At 38.2% G+C, this 19,887-nt stretch overlaps 1 protein-coding gene across 4 annotated transcripts in view; it reads right to left on the reverse strand.

Moving 5' to 3' along the window:
- Positions 1-1,576: 1,576 nt before the first annotated feature.
- The window catches only part of tpma (alpha-tropomyosin), a 28,675-nt gene continuing 10,364 nt past the window's right edge, over positions 1,577-19,887 (reverse strand). For 2 of the 4 annotated variants that reach the window (XM_057843254.1, XM_057843271.1), the window contains 6 exons: positions 14,503-14,620; positions 14,360-14,430; positions 14,194-14,269; positions 14,037-14,099; positions 12,419-12,488; positions 1,577-5,425 (listed from right to left, as the gene is read on the reverse strand). In XM_057843254.1, the coding sequence (XP_057699237.1) occupies positions 5,352-5,425; positions 12,419-12,488; positions 14,037-14,099; positions 14,194-14,269; positions 14,360-14,430; positions 14,503-14,620 (472 nt within the window). In that variant the 3' untranslated portion in view covers positions 1,577-5,351. Of the gene's footprint in view, positions 5,426-9,073; positions 9,840-11,939; positions 12,019-12,418; positions 12,489-14,036; positions 14,100-14,193; positions 14,270-14,359; positions 14,431-14,502; positions 14,621-19,887 lie in introns of those variants that run through there. The other 2 variants (XM_057843244.1, XM_057843262.1) reach the window with 2 other exon arrangements.

Raw genomic sequence — 19,887 nt, forward strand, 5'->3', positions numbered from 1 at the left:
TGAGTTGAGCATTGTCTGAAGTTAGTTGGATTGCCTTGAGGTTTGAGTGCTCACCCATAGCAATGAGTGACTGACACATGAACATCCAGCTGCCTGTTTATTAGCTTTTGTGTTTATGTAGGATGTATTCCAAGGGGTGTTTGGAAACGTGAATATAGGGGACATCATCACTGTTCAAGGACAAGTCAAGCAGAACGCAATGAGGTACTTGGCCAATGGCCACGTTGTCTAATTTTCTGTGTGGAGGGGGCCAATGGTAACATTACGCCCTTTTTGTGTTTCAGGTTTGCCGTCAGCCTGTTCATGAACAATGACAAAGATGTTGCACTGCGCATGGAAGCTGATGTCAACAATGCAGAGATTGAGCTGGTCAACCGTATTGGTAGTGACAAGTGGAGTAAGAGGTTCATCCCAATGGGCCCTTTCCCCTTCGTAGTCGGAAGCAACTTTGTGGTAATTGAGACGTTTTAGGTGTTTGTGAGTGGGTAGCGCAGTGGAGTAGGCAGTTATCATGTGGGCCTCAGGTCAGCTGCAGCTTTCCAAGCTGCAATGGCAATCTTTAACCCCTTGTTTTCTTGTTTAGATGACGATTTGACGAGTTTAATGACAACCATTTATGTTTGACCGTTGGCGACAACTACAAGGTAGAGTTCGACAATCAGGGCTACATTCTGACAGACATCAAGAAGATTGCGGTGGACGGCGACATGACTGTTAGAGCTGTCAGGAAGATTTGACGCAGTCAGCATGGCAAAATGGGAAGCACTATCTGGCAGGATGTCACCTTGCCCGGTCAGGGTGATTTGCGCAGTTCTAACATAACTGTTTGCAAAATTTATGTCGACAAATTTTCTGATGAATATATTAACCTTTGATCATCTGACACCATGTAACCTCTATGTCTAAATTAACACATATCAACTAGTAAGTACAATCTACATTTGCTTTGATTAAATTACAATTGAATTGTTATTTAAAAGTTCCTTTACGACGACTGTTTCCCTCAGTGGATGCCTTTACGGTGATAAATGAACCAGATCTGCTCTAAAAAGGTTTTGACATCGACCACCCAGTAACTTTGCAAGTTGAACACACATGGTACTGAAGGTATGCAATGTGTTGTGCTCATGCGCAATGCATCTGTAATCTTACAAACTATGTCAGATATAGTGGGACAAAATAATTAGGTTGCATAAATGAAAGAATATTAGTAAGACATCTGGCTGCATACATAAATGATTTCCTCAGGTTGCCAAATTGATGCTGGGCTACCGGAGTTTGTCTGATAAATTTAACTACATAGTGGTTTCATAGACAAATCTCCACAAATTCGGCCCAGTTGTCACTATTAACAGAACATATTTACACAAAAATCCACTACTGTTCAAATAAAGAAATACTTGGGGGAAAAAAATAATTTTATGAATTTATTCATGATTTTGACATTGGCATAACAGACAGGGAAACAATGAAAACAAGTGCAAAATGATTACAAGTCCACAAAAAAAGAAAAGTACTCAAACGGTCAATGATCGGCTGATGAACATCTGATCATTTTTTTCCCTGAAAAAGTGCATTTTCTTTTTCAACAAATGAAGATTCAGTGAATTGTGCAATTTCAGAGCATTTAAGCAGCTTGTATCTTCATGAGGTCAAGAAGTGTTGCAGCCATGTTGTGCCAGAGCCAATCACGATATTGGCGATCAAATGTCAATGATCTCCATTAGAGTCTGATTCAGCATCTGCTTAACAATCATGTCCTCTTTAGCACTCACATGTTTACATTAATATAGCATGGCAGCATTAAGAGCTCTTCAAACAAAAGTGCATACACATACAGGAAGCTCTAATCGGGATTACATGGATACAGACCAAGCGTTAGTATTTTTTAAGCAATGACATGTTGAGACTAGATTTTTGGCATCCTTCGCTTTCTGCCAAGTACTAATTACAGATTTGATTTAATGAATGCTGAAGAAAAAAATCCAGATGCATTGATAACTTTCCAGTGTGACCTTCAGGTCTACAAAGCCCTATTCCAATATGAGCTGTGATGTGTAAAATGTGAATTAAAAATATACAATGATTTGTAAAAACAAATACACTACAAAGACAAGATATTTAATGTTCAAAATGATAAGCGCTACAGTTTTCTTTGGAAATAGTTTCTCATTTTGATGCCTGCAACAGGTTCCAACAGACATGGATAGTGTCTAATGGCAGGACGCCCACAAGGCTGATTTGATCTCAAGGATGAGGTGCAGATTTAGACTTTGTGAACCAAACACATTCTTCGATATGAAATTTCAAGGAATTTAGGAATTTTACCATTTACAATGCATAATATCAAAAGACTTAGAGAATATGAATAAATTTACACGAAAAGACAAAGCCAATCTCAGACAGCAATGCATTTTTGTTGGTACAGCTACAATAGCATCTAAAAATGACAATGCAAAGCAAAACCTATATCAATAACCAGTGGCTGTTTTAGGGGTGGGGCCACAAGGGCACTGGCCCCACCTTGAATTTGAATGGCCTCTGAAGTGCCCGTTCCCATTTTAGCACAAAGCATGGCAATCGGTGAATCCTTTTCTGAAGTGAGAATGTTTTTTAGAGTAGGCCTGCTATGTCGTTTGAACAGAGTAGTCTTCACGTTGTGCGGATACACAATACTCCCATCGCTTTGACGTGTGATATTTAAAAAAAAAAAAAAAAAAAAAAAAATTCTGAACATGCAAACTTTTTCTTTCTGCTTCATGCTCGTAGCTCGCCACGGCCTCTCGCCCTCCCTCCATCTAAGCAGTGCGACCAAACTTTCTTGGTCACCAGTGCAGCTGGCATTTGGTACTTAAATTTAACAATGATTGACAGGTTTGTTACTTTGATCTGGTCAGAAAAGACTTCGATCAAAGGCAGAAATGTGTTCGTCGTTGTTCAGCTTATTGTATCAACTCATTCATTGTGTAAGTGAGAGGCTGTTCTCAGCAGCGTGAGTGAATATGAGTGGATTCATTCATTGAAGCATTTAATAAAGACAAGCTACATTATTCTTGTTTAAATAAATAATTCACATTATGAAGGTGGCGTGTATGGGTTTTCTCCAGGTTCCTGCCACACCCTAAAAGAAATGTGCATGATATGCTGATGGAACACTCCAAATTGTCCAGCGGTGTGCGCGTGTGCTTGAATGGTTGTGTGTATATGCCCTGCGACTGGCAACCATTTCACGGTGTACCCCGCCTTCTGCCTTGACTTAGCAGTGATAGGCTCCAGCATCCATCAGACCCTCATGAGGATAAGCGGTTCAGAAGATGAATGAATTATAAAAATGTTATGAAGAGGTTAAAAGTATGGTGTTAAAGGTAATGCAATCAAAAATGTGGGTACACCATTTTGTGCTAGTGCACCTTCAGAAAAAGGTAGGCATACTAGTGCAACCAACGCAAAAAAGTGTGGAGCCTTGGTAACATACACTCACCAGCCACTTTATTAGGTACACCATGCTAGTAACGGGTTGGACCCCCTTTTGCCTTCACAACTGCCTCAATTCTTCGTGGCATAGATTCAACAAGGTGCTGGAAGCATTCCTTAGAGAGTTTGGTCCATATTGACATGGCATCACACAGCTGGTGCAGATTTGTCGGCTGCACATCCATGATGCAAATCTTCCGTTCCACCACATCCCAAAGATGCTCTATTTGATTGAGATCTGGTGACTGGAGGCCATTGAGTAGAGTGAACTCATTGTCATGTTCAAGAAACCAGTCTGTGATGATTCCAGCTTTATGACATGGCATATTATCCTGCTGAAAGTAGCCATCAGAAGTTGGGTACATTGTGGTCATAAAGGGATGGACATGGTCAGCAACAATACTCAGGCTGTGGCGTTCCAACGATGCTCAGTTGGTACCAAGGGGCCCAAAGAGTGCCAAGAAAATATTCCCCACACCATTACACCACCAGCCTGAACCGTTGATACAAGGCAGGATGGATCCATGCTTTCATGTTGTTGACGCCAAATTCTGACCCTACCATCCGAATGTCGCAGCAGAAATCGAGACTCATCAGATCAGGCAACATTTTTCCAATCTTCTATTGTCCAATTTCGATGAGCTTGTGCAAATTGTAGCCTCAGTTTCCTGTTCTTAGCTGAAAGGAGTGGCACCCGGCGTGGTCTGCTGCTGCTGTAGCCCATCTGCCTCAAAGTTCGACATACTGTGCGTTAAGAGATGCTCCTCTGCCTACCTTGGTTGTAACGGGTGGTTATTTGAGTCACTGTTGCCTTTTTATCAGCTCAAACCAGTCTGGCCATTCTCCTCTGACCTCTGGCATCAACAAGGCATTTCCGCCCACAGAACTGCCGCTCACTGGATATTTTTCTTTTTCGGACCATTCTCTGTAAACCCTAGAGATGGTTGTGCATGAAAATCCCAATAGATCAGCAGTTTCTGAAATACTCAGACCAGCCCTTCTGGCACCAACAACCATGCCACGTTCAAAGTCACTCAATCACCTTTCTTCCCCATACTGATGCTCGGTTTGAACTGCAGCAGATTGTCTTAAACCATGTCTACATGCCTAAATGCACTGAGTTGCCACCATGTGATTGGCTGATTAGAAATTAAGTGTTAACGAGCAGTTGGACAGGTGTACCTAATAAAGTGGCCGGTGAGTGTATATCGCAATGTTAAGTTTTTCCAATATCCTTCAGGCCTATCCTAATCAGAGATATTCAAGTTATTTGGTAAACAAAATTCTAGTTCTAATATCACAAAAGCTAGCACCTGTTATTGTTTGGGTCGGAGATGGTGCCCATCATATGGGTAACTCGCCCATCTGTGTAGGACAAAGCATAAATGGTTTTGAAAAGAAACTATGCCATCCAAGCAACATCTTTTCAGGGATGCCCCTTTTTATTTCAGGATGAAAATGCCAATGCAAGGAAATGTATGGTGCATTATGAAGCAAAATACACAACAGCAGAGAGCCAGGGTCTTCAGTAACTTAATTTGTACATCAAGAAAGGGCAATAAAACCACCTACAAAGATTCAATAAGTGTCCTCTGTTCACAATTGCATATTGTTGTTTAAAAAATAAATGTTCCCAAAAGAACAAAAATCCATAAAACATTTGGCTTTGTAGTGTATTGACCTGAATAAAGGTTGGATAGAATTTGCAAATATTGTATTCAATGTTTATGTAACTTGAAGCATGCCTAATGATACAGTTAAAAAAAAAAAAAAAATTCGAATGAAAGGTCTACGATTGGCGCTGTGCACCAGAGCTGGTGGAGTATGCTCTTTGCATTAAAATATGAGGACATTTGTGAGAAGGTCATTGTAAAGCCTCATGCCTCATTTAAGGCTACTCGCAGCTCGTTGGTGAGAAGACGGTTTTTCTCATGCTGCTTGTAAAGGTGGTCTTCACAGTCAGATGGCAGGTGAGAGAGGAAAAGGAGACAGAAGGCAGGTTAGTAGCTAAAGTCTAAATAAGACGGTAGAAGATTGTTAGTAGCATTAAACTTTTGGTCCTTGTGAACCAGCCAACACAGCGGCGATCAACCATGAAAAGCATTATTTCACATATGTACATGCCAGATTATACCCTGCAATCCGAGCAGAAATCATGGCAAAACATTTGTTGAAATATTAATAAATCCAGTATAGCGATAAAGTAGGCAATATTACGTGGCCATTTACATCATGGCATGCCCTAGCTCCTAATGTAAAATTCTGATGAAAACCTGGGAACTCTTCAAATTGTGTCAGAATCAAAGGAGAAGACTGTATCTAGCACAAATAACCTCAAAGTGGCAAACGGGTGCTCCAAGTATTTTGAGTATGCAAATAACAAATTTCTTCGACCCCAGATAGTGGAGGATTTTTTAAATGACATGTTTATGAGCTTAGACCAGGGGTGGGCAAACTATTCCACAAAGGGCCACAGTGGGGGCGGGTTTTTGTTCAAACCCATTAAGAGGACAGTCTTTCATCAATCTGGTTTCTTACAAGTGCAATCAGTTGATTGCAGTCAGATGCCTCGTTTCCGCTGAAACCTCATTGGATAAACGGTCTGTGCTGACTCAGATGGAACAAAGACCAGGACCCACTGCGGCCCTCAAGGACTGGTTTGCCCACACCTGGCTTAGGCTACGTCTACACTAGGACAGATAATTTTCTCCAGGGTATTTTACCAACTATTTTTCTACCTGTCTACACTTCGTTTAAGGTGCGTTTAAGGCCCCAGCGCTTCTGCAAGGTACGCCTGCATTTGCGCAAACTACGCATGCGTAGAAAGGAGAAGCCTAATGTGTTACATCATCGCCTGTGCGATTTACCTCTAAACCGGAAACTCATTACTTGCCCGCAGCAAATTTCCAAATTACTACACATTCTAGACTGTCATTATTTTGTGATAACTTTTTTCGTGATCGCAATTGAATGCATCACGCAGGAGCGAGAGTGAAGGGAGAGCACGCTCGGCTTTTCGCACTAAAAACAGTGACGGCATGACGTCCCTTCCTGAGTATCGGAATGTTGTACGGAGACAGCAGTCCATATTGGGCGGCGCATAGGCAGTGAGTAACATTACCCGCCTACATTATCCTTCGAACAACTAATCCGGATAATAGGCATATTAGTGTAGCCGACATGCCGTATAGTCCAACTAATTACACGTTTAAGGCCATTATCCGCCCTAGTGTAGACGTAGCCTTAGACACTAAGGCTAGGTTCATACTGCAGGTCTTCATGCACAATTCCAATTTTCTATCTTGTTTTTTTTTTGGGGGGGGGTGCCCGTTCAGACTGCCTTTGTCCATTGAGCCCGTTCAAGTAACTTATTGACCCGAATATAAGACGGCCCCCTCTTTTTCAAGACTCAAGTTTGAAAGTTTGGTGTTCTTTTTGAACACCAAATTAATTTTTATACAGAAAATAATTGCAGTACATCCGTAACAAATGATTATAATATATTTGAGAGAAAAAGCATGCTACTTTGCCTCATTCAAATCTTAATATCTGAACATTTAAATATGTAAAGTGCAATCACATTCGTAAATGAATGGCTTTTGGTTTTTGAAATGTAAATAAACCAATCTATTGTGATAGAAGAACAAAACTGCAATAACTGCATTAACCATCAAAGTGAAGTCTAACTAACTGTAGTCTTAAAAAATCTGAATAAGGAAAAATATTGCAATAAAAATTGCAAACTGGTTAAACTTGACAGAAGCTGAGATCTGTCATGACAGAACATCGCTTCAATGATATCTGGCGCCATCTAGCGTCGTGAATGTGTGTAATGTCTGAATGTTTTCAGTGTTAAAATGCAAAAAACACAGTCTTATATTCGGGCCAATACCGTAATACGCATGCCCACTAATTCGCAGTTTGACAGCAAACTGACCCACATGCGCAAAACAAATAACTACACACGCTGGATGTATGTCATTCCAGGGTGATCATATTTTGATTTCCAAAAAGAGGACACAAATGACATTATTAATCCCTGTTTAGTCTTAGATTCCAAGTTTGTATGGGCTGATAGAACGCATACGCGCACTGTGCGTGGATGATGCGCGCACATAAGCCTTACTTGTGTGCGTCAGTTTGCCCTGACTCGGCCATGTAAGCAATACTGAAATATTGCTCATTTGACGCACGCAAAGAAAATCGAGCATTATCTGGCTTATCCTTTTCATTTTACTTTTTTTATGAATGTGGTCAAGCCCACCGCCTGCGTATAAGCTAGGCGCTAACATTAATGCACAGCTAAATCGCTGCAGTCCTGCCTGCTGCTCTCGCACTTTGCTGGCGTAATTGCTGCATGAATTCCGATTTGGGAGACTTAACCGCCGCCACATTCTGGGAAAAATGTGGCCCAGACCGGATTTATACCACACACGAAAGTGTCACAGATCGGATTTGAAATGGTCAACTTCTATGAGACTTCTCACGTTCAGACAGTCAAGGTAATGCCTCACTCGAGTAGTACAAACACGAAAAAAATTGGGATTTGTGCATTAAGACCTGCGGTATGAATCTAGCCTCAAAGGCTCGAACACATGTACAATATAAACAAGCTTAAAAAATAGGCACAAACTCATTGTCGTTACTGTACCTGTTCAATCTGTCACAGTCTCCCTTTTCTTCATCCGAGACACAAATACAATTTCACATTTTGAGTCGTCCTACATCGTGCAGCTATTTCTTCAAAACTTATTTGTACACTATGGCATGCAGATACTATTTCTGTGTTTTTAAGGTGAAAAAATCAGCGCGTGATAAAAAACTACTCGGGAGTATTCGCTATACAATGGGCTGACTTGAAAACACGAATAGGATATGCAATCTGGGAAAATCAAATTCGATTGGCTAAAATAAAACATTTAAAAATGTCTGCCAATGGATATTTCAACAATTTCTGGGAAAACCCTGGCACCCCCCCAACCCCCACTATTAAACATCAGAATTACACCCCCCAATTTTTCACTATATACACTGGAAACAGGTGCAGTCTTCTTGAATATTTTCAGTCACTCAAAGAGAGAAAACCCAAAACCCGAGTATTGCCAACTAATAGCAATGCACAAAATAGCAGAAAGTGAGCCTCTAAAACGTCAAACTTCGGATTAAAATAAATGAAAATATGTAAAGCTGCGTTGGTGAGAGTGTTAAGTGAAGCACTGTATTGCTAGCTTATATTTCAAAATGCAGTCAGACTTATTTACATAGTAATTAGATGTTGAGAAGGAACTTATGCTCATAAAATTACCCCTGCGGAATTTGGGCCATATTAAAGATGACTTATTATTTAAATATTTAATTGTTAGTGGGATTTAAATTGAAAGAGGGCAGTTGAGAAATGCACAATCATTCTTTCAAAAAAAAAAAAAAAAAAAAATCAAGAAAATTAAGAAAATGGGATGGACTTTTCATTCACTTTTTTAAATTGCCAAAACTTCAAAAATACTTCCAAGAAATGTACACTTATGAGCACAACTACACATATTCAGTTCAGTGTTGCCTGACAATAAAAAAAAAAAAAAAAAAAAAAAGCCGAGATTTTTACTATTTTACTGAAATTATTTGAATTGACAGATTTATTGCTCCCTTAGCAGTCGTAAATAAAATCCTTATCAATCAATTTATTCATAGCGTTTCGGTAAATGTATACCATGATGTATAACTTAAAAATTGCTTACCTTTTACTTCTGCCCCAAGTATGTTAATAAGCGAGATATAATCACATTATTTTTTAGATCTATATAATTGTGTTATTATATTTTTAACTCTAGTCAAAACTCTACACAGCAGATACTGGATTCAATTAGACAGTTGTGTCCCTGGAACATCATTTACATTATTTCCTGCAAGAAAATGGTTCACATTCAACTTGGAAGAATCACAATTTTATAGATTTAGCACCAGAACAGGACTGCTCTCCAAGAAAAGGCCTCCCACACAGAAACGTGGAACAGCAAATGAAAGAGGAGCTTTGGAGTTTATTCAAGAGCTACTCGAAAAAAAAAAATTAAAAACAGACACAAACAAAAATAAAATAAAATAAAAATGGACAAGCATGAGTCAAGACTGTAGGAGGAAGAAGGGTAAAAGCTGACAGATGGAAGAATTTTTATTTTACATCATAGTAACACAATTCAAAAGGTGTGCATGACAGATGAACGAATGGGCTGTGCTAGCAGCAGAGTTGGCCCAAAGTGTACAGAACGTGAAAATAGAGGGGACAGAAGACAGAAAAGTGGAGCAGCGCTGCACCGGAGAGAAATAACCACGTTCAACCACTGGGTGGCTTCTGAGATGGACACAATTAGCTGTAGGGAAGAAGGAGAAAAATAAAGTGAAGAAAAAAATGACAAAACTTACAAGCATGCAGAATGGAAAATGGATGCAGGAATGAAGAGGGGGAGAAACTTGGCACTTTGAGACTAGACTGAAAATTTCTAGTGTTAGTAGACAAAAGGTGCAAAACAATTCAAATATTGTAGAAAAGTTTTCTATTTATATTTTAAAAACTTAATTTAAAAAATACATACACAAATGCAAGTGAAATTACTGTACAATTTCATATTTTCACTTTTTCGTGAATTTGGGTTATATTCGATATAGACTTGACTCTTGTAAATTTGTTTTTTAATTTGTCTAATCATTTATGTTTTCACCCTGTGTTAACTAACCCCCCCAATTGAAGAACGGAAATGTTAATTCCCCTATTTAACGAGATGCACTTTTTTGCCCAACTCAAAGATTAGGTAAGGTGACATCGTTTTCTATCAGTTGTGGGCCAGTGAACTGTAACCTTTGAGACCGTTTGAGATTACGCAACAGTAAATAAATACATTTTTCGTGAAATTTTCTACACCAACCTAGAGAAAACTATCCATCAAAAAAGCCCCTAAAATGACATACTGTAATGCATGTATATGCCAATCTTTTATTTTAATTGAGGCCGTGTGAATGTTTAAGATTTTTTTCCTTGAAAATTTTGTTTCTTAAAAACCAAATTTTAGCCCAGTTGTTGGTGAAAATGCACAAAAGATTGTTTTTTTTTTTTTTTTTTTGGAGTCATAATGTGTGTTATTGTGTCACCAATTTCTCCTTTAATCGCACCTCTGAAACTTCAGGTTAGATGTGACTGCTCCAAATTAAAAGCAAAAACTAGTCTGCTACTACAGGCTGAAGGCTGTGAAGAAGAGCACGCATGCCCTCTTTTGGCCAACTCTTAACATACAGATAATACGTTAAATTAATCAGTCCTGATACAAAAACAAATCTGAATTTCATCGTGATTTGTCCAAGAATAATGAAGGAATATATATATTACACATATTTGGCGGAAAACACAGACAAGGCTGGAAAAAGCAGTTTCTGCTCCATGTCTATATGCTGCCATAGCAGATTCATGGCGCATTGAGCCCCCAAACTATTTTTAATTTGTCCGTTTTACCCTGGAGACCCCTATTTACAGACATTGTGCAAAAGCCTTTGCTTCAACCAAGCCATAAAAAGTAATTTTTATGGCTTCATTTTTAGCTCACAATCATTAATTGATGTTGAATATTTAGTTAAAAAATAACTAAAAAATTACTCTCATATTTTAAACTTTTAAACAAATTACATCACAATGAAAAAATAGTGTCTGAATAAATTACGGATATCTACCTCATAACTATCACTTAACTGTATTTTTTTTGTTACTATCGCATTTTCCCCAATATTTTAGATGATAATCGATCCTAACAAAGATTGAAAAAAAAAAAAAAAACGTTTAAAAGGGTAAATATACGAAAAAGATCTCGACCTCTCCTTGATGTCTGCGATTTCTGCATTGAGACTCTTGTTATATTACCAAGTTTCACCCATAAAATCCCCCATAAATTGGCTGTGGCCATTCACAGCTGTGTCTTGACACTCTGTGATACATGCTACAGAGAGTTTTTGGATCGAAACGAGGTAAGTACGCGATAATATCTCGTTAAAATCATGGTGTCTTTAATTAAGCTCTTTCATGCTCTTACCTCGAGTTAGTTTTTTTTTTTTTTTTAATGCCCTCCTGTTCAAAATGTTTCTTCCACCAGAAAATTAAGATTTTATGCTTTCCAATGATGTATCACACATGCATATAGGACAATTTTGAAATATGGCCAAATTGGGGGTCTCAGAGCAGAACTTCCACTCACCTGAATGTTTTCAGCCATATATATTAAAAAATAAATAACAATAATAATAAAAAGAACACCTGTGATTTAAGAGGCCTTCAGCCTGTAAAAAAAGTGCTTCAGAGCTTTACAGACAGACAAGCCAAAAGGAGGAGCTAAGTCTTGTTAGAGTAGTCAAGGCAAAGCTGTAAGTGGGAAGACTACTACTAAAGAGGAAGCAAACGGTACACAAAAACGAACGTGATGTTTAATTACATAGAAGTCATGTCGTTGAGAGCGTGGTCCAGCTCCTCGCTGATGGCCTTGTATTTCAGTTTCTGGGCATACAGCTCATCTAAAGTGGAGGATCAGTACCAAGGTGTTGGATTGAGACAAACATTAAAAAAGGTGAAGGAAAATTAAATGAAGTCAACAAACAGTGGCAAAAAAGAAAAATGAAGAAACTATGGAGAGGTGAAACACAGAAATAGGAAAGCAACAGCTGCGTAGGATGTGACAGATTCCATTGGAGTCACAGAAAAAGCGTCCTGTCCGACACCTGCTGGCCATGAACAGCCAGCGAATCGGAATGCCAGACACAGGCGGCAAATCGAGTAGCCCTCGCGATAAACCGTTGAAAAATATGACGCCTACATAAATTTTTTGACACTGTATTAAGTTTCAAAGAGTCACTAGTAAGACTCAACTTGGGGTTCTTCTAAGGCTGATAAGATTTAAAATAAATAGATTCATACCCTCCAGGTCATCGATGGTCTTTTCAAGTTTGGCGACTGATCTCTCAGCAAACTCGGCACGCGTTTCAGCCTGCAAGAAGTTAAGGAAGCAAAGACACATCGGTGGTCAACTTCTATACCGTAAAAAAATTGGTTGAAAATTTGAAATTACAAGTCAACCCATTTCAAATGAATTAAGTTTTAATCGGGAGAGTACTCAAAATCGTAAATTGATGGTAGTTTGAATTCAAAATTTTAAGTAACCTAGCCTTTTAAGTAAAAATATATCAAAATTTGCTCCAAGTCGGGATTGAACCCGGGCCACCACCGTGGCAATGGAACTTGGGACAGACATTCGAGCCAAACGCCCTAGCTGACGGATGACATTCCAGCGTACTCTTTTGAAAGCATTGGGAGTGAGGATATAGCTACATAATTTAGCATTTCAAGTTCAGTTTATGCAGAAATTTAAATATTGACCACAAATTTGTTGATTGAAGTTGAATGAACTTGATACGTTTAGTTACCTATACTCAAATTAGGTTATCGTATTTTCTGCAATAAAAGGTTCATCTTATATACCGTATTGGCCCGAATATAAGACGGCCCTGATTATAAGACGACCCCTTCTTTTTCAAGACAAGTTTGAAAAAAAGACTTTTTGAACACCAAATTAATTTTTATACAGAAAATTACAGTACATCTGAAACAAATGATTATAACAATATATTTTAGAGAAAAGTAGGTTATTTTGCCTCATTCAAATCTTAATATCTGAACATTTAAATATGTAAACTAAAGTGCAATCACATTCATAAATGAATGGCTTTTGGTTTTTGAAATGTAAATAAACCAATCTATCGTGATTAAACAACAAAATTGCAATAACTGCATTAAGCATCAAAGGGAGGTCTAACTAACTGTAGTCTTGAAACAAATCTGAATAAGGATAAACATTGCAATAAAATAATGCAAACTGGTTAGAGTAGCTGAGATCTCATGACAGAACATTACGCCTCAAGTTTAGCATTCGCTTCAATGATATCTGGCGCCATCTAGCGTCATGAATGGGTATAATGTCTACACCCCGAATATAAGACGACTCCCACTTTTTCAGTCTTATTTCAATGCAAAAAACACCGTCTTACATTCGGGCCAATACAATAGATCAATATTGGCTAATCATGGCATTAGTTTACATTCCGTTTAGTGTAACTATCTAGTGGATGCATAACAACCCCAACCACTACAATGGCTCCTTAATAATGCGGTGCACCCTTTAAATGAAAAGTTTAAAAACAGGCCATTCATTGAGAGTGCACCTTATAGAGTGGAAAATACGGTACTTAAGAGAATTTGAATTATGTGTACATAAAATCTTAAGTTAACATGACTAATTGAAAGTTGTACTTTGAACACATTGTAAAAATAAGTTGGTAACTGACGTGAGCCATTGACAGATCACTCACGATAAGGAATTTGATAAAACAGCAAAAGGTAAATAATTTTTTAAAAAATCTATGCGCACACGACCCAGATGTTAGAATTAAGGATTATTGAAAAGTGAAAATGTTTATAAAATGTTCATTAAAATTTAAAAACATTTCTAATGTGTTTTCCCAAAGGTGTGCCTCCTCACCTCCTTTAGCTTGTCTGTAAGAACCTTGATCTCCTCCTCGTACTTATCCTCTTTCTGTGAGTACTGTGGTTAGACACACAAGGAGAAAAAGACAGAGTCACAACACCACAAACTGTTTCAATGAATGTTCTGTCATTCTTCACTTCTGCGTCCTTACCTTTTCTGCTTGAGCCTCCAGAGACTTCAGGTTGTTTTGCACGGTCTTCAACTCCTCCTCAAGCTCAGAGCATTTGCTGTAGTTTTATAGTTTTGTTTGGAAAGTAGCACAACAGTCATGAAACAAGAGTATAATCAAGTCTTATTTTGAATTGTGAGGTTCATACCTCTCAGACAGCTCAGCGCGCTCCTCTGTACGTTCCAAATCACTCTCAATGATCACAAGCTTACGGGCCACCTGAAGTCAGATGCGCAAGACCAGTTACAATGTTTCAAAGTTTGCCAGAAGTCCACCAGCTGAGAAACTCGCCTCCTCATATTTGCGGTCAGCCTCCTCAGCGATGTGTTTTGCCTCCTTCAGCTGGATCTCTTGCAGTTCCATCTTCTCCTCATCCTTCATCGCCCTGTTCTCAATAACCTTCATGCCTCTGAGGGGACATGAGTCATGATTCGGTTAAATTACAGGAAACCCAAGTGACAACAGCAGGCTTGAAACATTTCAGGACATTAGCGTTTGTGGTATACAACCGAATGAGAACTTGACACATGTAACGCTAAGAGAATCCGGGTGTCATAAAGTGGTCCACCAGTAAATTATTCTATATTTTAGCTAATTTAAAATCCAGAAGGGACTATAAACTTTGGGTGACCATGTGATTGTGCACACCAAACAATTCTAAAACAAATAAAACTTCAGTGGAATTTATATAGTAGCGTACACTTAGTACTGGGACTTATATACAGTAAACACTTTTAATATGCATAGAACCCTAGGTTTACAAGTGTCGTCTCCCTCCCCAACAAACTTTCCAAAGAGTGATCAACACCAACACAGTAAAAGTCACAATCACAGTAAATATAGGAATGGACAAACAATCCTCGGTCATAAATATAAAACCATAAAATGGAAAACGTAATTGCTGCGTAACTCAATGAGGATTCTTTAACGTGACAACATTGTTGGACTGCTGTGCAATCGTGCTTATAAACAGATTTCCTGTTTATTATTGCATTGTACATTAAAATTAATTGACATTGAATTATTTAACATTAGAATAACAGCTCACTGTGAAGCCCTTTGGGATATTTGATTTAGTTTTTTGGTTTTGTTCGTTTTGCATGTACCATAAAAATTGGCTAATGTTTTAAGTGCAGAAGATTGATAGTAAACTCTAAAGCAATAGTGGACTGTCACCGAAGCAACATAGGAAAAAAAATAGTTTTAAGTGAAGAGATACAAAACAAAGCGGGTAAGAGCAAAGCAAGAGTGGAGCAAAATAAAGCAAAAAGAAAGTAGTGAATAATTGAGAAAAAGATCTGAGGTGACAGGAAGGCAACAAAAGGTGCAAGTGATGTAGAAATGAAAACATTTAATGGATGATTGTGAAATGAGGAAAGGAAGGAATGACGGAAGGTGAATTTTGAGTGAAGGAAGTAAGGATTCTAAGCAGTGTTTTACTTTTTTTTTTTCTCCACTACAATTCTGCACTTTTAACTCACTGAATTCTTGAGAAATTTTACACCAAACCATATTAAAATGGCTATGATTCAGCCTGGATGTTCATAAATATGTTAGAATTTTAAGTATGCAGATAACTTACTGCATGGTTGATGTTTATGAAAAACGAAGCCATTTGGAAATCAATGTGCAATTTATAACCATTTCAAAATACACGCTCCACTGATATATCGAACTACCGTTATGCGAAACGGCCGACCAAGTGATGATGCTTTTCCCCATTGGATCACAGCGCCCATCAGACATTAGTTTTATATATATGACATCAATGGTGGAGGGTGGTCTTCTGTTATAGTGTAGTGCTGTCTGTAAGCCATAGATACTTTTTATGTCTGTGAGTGAATACGCTAATTGTGGTAGAAAGCTGGCAACATATTTCCACATAGTTAAAGTTAAAAATACATTATATGACTAAAGTTACGTAACGTACGGGAAGTTTAAGTTAATTTGGTTTGATACCAACTCAATGTCACTTATGTGAGTGAACCAATTTAAGTTATAGCATTAGGCTAATGTTTATATTTACACGCCATTATATAACTGCTGACTTGATTTTTCAAATGAACTTGAAATATTTCTATCAGAAGAGAAAGACGCCTGATCGAGATAAAGCTCATCAGGTATCTTTAGCCTTTTACAGAGTCATTCCTCCCTCTAATTTTTGTCTTAATATACATGATGTTATAATTCTCTTCCATAAATAAATAATACGAATTTTGACATTAATATTTATATAAATATATTAATATTCACTTAAATTTTGTATTATAAATTTAAAATATGTAATTTAAAATGTATTTCATTCATTTCTGTCCCCACTTTTGGGGGGGGGGGAATCCAAGAGAAAACACTGCTGAGGACGCATCAAATACAAAGAAGGTGTAAAGAAAATCTGAAAGGTAGCTAACATGAATGACGGACAGAAGTTAGTTGCTTTTTATTCTTGGGTCCTAATAGAAGGAAGTCCAAAAGGAAATATGGCGGTGGTGTTTGTAGTTACTATAAATAATAAAACCCCAAAATATTTTGGCGGTACCTCTTCAATTGTTCTACACTACACGGCTGAAAAAGTGTACCATGTACTCAAGACTGCATTATTTGCAACATGTGGTGGTGAGGCAGATGCTTGAGTGGAAGGGTCCTACCTACGGCATTTCAGCATTTTTTGGAAACCAACTAAAAGAACATTTACGCGCTTGTTCAAAAGACAATAAGGATGGGCTTAAATCAACGCAGTCCTTCTCAAATAGTGGGGCGCAAGCAATGCCAGGGGGAGGGGCATGTGCCTCGGGGTACGTACTTTTTTACTGTACTAGAATTAAGTGTTTCTGCACATCCGCTCAGCTCTCATTTTCAGGTTGTGCGCAGTATTTTTGCATCAAACAAGAGCACATAGCAAAGAGCAGGAGATATGAAATGCATTGAAAGAACACCTTCCGCGACAACTCGAAAAAATATTTGACAAGGATGCCAAAGATGTCTACTGAAAGCTAAGACGAGGAAATATGACCAAGCATATGTAGCGTTAGGCTTCACTTTTAATACAGTGGGAGAGGAAAGTGGTATGTTTACAGTGTTTAAACATGTTGGCAGCAGACAGGAAGAAGCCAAATCAATTAAGATGTCACTTAAAGAAATCTGACCCCAATCACATTGATAAATTGCTTGATTTTATTTATTTTGCATAAACATGCCAAATATTGCCAATAATCGTCCCGTTTTTTTGTGAGTGTTACATCAGTAAACCAGCAAGCACTGTTAGCATCATATAAGGTGGCCTGTTGCTCAGTGCAAAAATACCCACACAATAGCAAAAAAGGTGATACTGGCTGCCGCATTAGACATGGTCTCGGTCATGCTGGACGATATAAGTGCTACAAAAATAAAAACTGCCCCTCAGTCCAATGACATTGTCGTTTTTTCGGTCAAATTGTATGGCATATTGTGCTATGCGTAAATGTTGCTAACCAATTTGAATTCATTATTATTCACTGATTTTATCTTTAGGTATCAAAATGTCAAAAATTGTACATTGAGTGTATGTTTACAGTTTGGGTGCAGCTTTTTTTTCAAATTCAGGCAAATTGATGCGCTTTATGTCTTTTCTGATACAAACAAAAGCAATATTATTAAAGTTGTATTTTATTGTATGTTTATCAATATATGGTAGTATTACCTTCTTTAATTTTAACAAGTACACAATGTTATGAGAAGTGTAATTATAGTTTTATAGCCAAATGATACTATTTACAGTGGCAGCAGAGAGTTGGGGTGGCGCAAAATGTTTACTTACCGGTATTCCTGGAAGACAAGTCACAAAATAATTAAGAAGCACTGAAATAACTCTTTATACAGCACTCATTTAACATTGCCAACTGATTGTATGAAGTGAAAAAAAAAAGTCTATTTCATTGCCTGCCACTGATCGACGTGCAAGTATTTAAACAGAGAACTAGCTGTGAATCGTAATGTTTTAGTGCCTTTCACAGGACTAGATGTCCAATCCATTTTGACTGGGAGGGTCTGTCAGTAAATGAGTTAAATGATTGCCCTTTAAAAGGGTTGTTGTTTTATTATAATTACAAAAACAGTCACTAGCAATGCGCAAATGGAATGCTGCTGTGGTGTTTTCTGCCAAATCTTACAGTCTCATACCTGTCAAGTTCTATGGTTTAGGCGTAATTTGTACAAGCAAGCACTGATTTTTAAATGTGTACGCCGTACGTTCAAATTCTGTACGTTTTTCGTGCATTATGTTTTTTTTCTCCACTCGGATTTTGTCACCATTTCGGCAACGAGACAATGTGCGTTACTATGTTGGTTGAATGACGCAAAAAAAGTCAGAGACACAGAGAAAGAAGGGCGGGAGTGGGAAAGGGGGAGTTGTGACGCTGTTGCAAACGCGATGCTAGGCTAGGTGGCTCCAATAATACCTGACTGTAGCCGACAGCCTACAAACTACGCCCACATGATGCTACGTTAGATATCACATGTATATGAACTGGATGCGAAATGATACACTTGCCGGCGTTGGTAAAGAGCCGCCATCTTAAAGCAGTAGACTTCTCAGAAAGGCTCTGTTGCAGTGAACCTTCCTAGCGAACCTAAGTAACATTTTATCTAAAATACTCCTAAAATCTTGATTTGAATCGATCTTTAAAGAGCATACGACACGAGAAAAAAAGTCTTAAATGGCATTATTATGTGAATTAGAATCATATTTTGAGACGATTCGACTATATACAACAATTTAGCAAAGCACAGATGACGAGAAATTAGCCTTTTAATCTGCCAGTTAGCCACGCCTACCATTATAGGGCTTTAGCGTCCCCAACAGGTGGATGACGTCAGCGGTAGACTGGGCTCATCGATTTTACTATTCAGCCCATTGAGGGGGAATTATTCAGAACGAGGAAAATGCGATGAAGAAAGCCGCCAAATGTCATTGTTTCAGTCTCTCTACTCCAATATTTTTACAGGATATTCTTTTTATCCAAGTATTTTTCCCCAATAGCAATATAAATGGCTTGAGAAGGACCAGTCAGCCCGTCGAGGGAGAACTATTCAGAACGAGGAAAACGCGATGAAGAGAGCAGCAAAATGTCATTGTTTCTGTCTCTTTACTTCAATATTTTTACAGGATATTCTTTTTATCCTAGTATTTTTCCCCAATAGCTAAATAAATGGCTTGAGAAGGACCAGTCAGCCCGTCGAGGGGGAACTATTCACAATGAGGAAAACGTGACGAAGAGAGCGGCAAAATGTCATTGTTTCTGTCTCTTTACTTCAATATTTTTTACAGGATATTCTTTTTATCCAAGTATTTTCCCCAATTGCTAAATAAATGGCATGGTCATGACAAATAACAGTCTTGTGCTGAATGGAATATGAAATAATAAAAATGCATTTATTCAGGACGACATGGCAAAATTACTCCATAATGGTCAAAACTGTCAACTTCACCTTTACTGTCGCACCTCCCGAACTATATTTTATGACACCTAAATCGGACATATGTCATTTTCCTTCCCCGGCTTCGGAGAATGTAAACAAACCAGAAGGCGTGACAGCTAGCCGACATGCTAACCCGAACCGAGTGATGTTTCAAAGTCTTCAAAGCGGAAAATCACACATAACTATCCTGGATTATTTGACATGACGACCCGGTTGTCTATT

Source organism: Corythoichthys intestinalis, chromosome 1 (assembly GCF_030265065.1).
Source record: "Corythoichthys intestinalis isolate RoL2023-P3 chromosome 1, ASM3026506v1, whole genome shotgun sequence".
In the NCBI taxonomy this organism is placed as follows: domain Eukaryota; kingdom Metazoa; phylum Chordata; class Actinopteri; order Syngnathiformes; family Syngnathidae; genus Corythoichthys; species Corythoichthys intestinalis.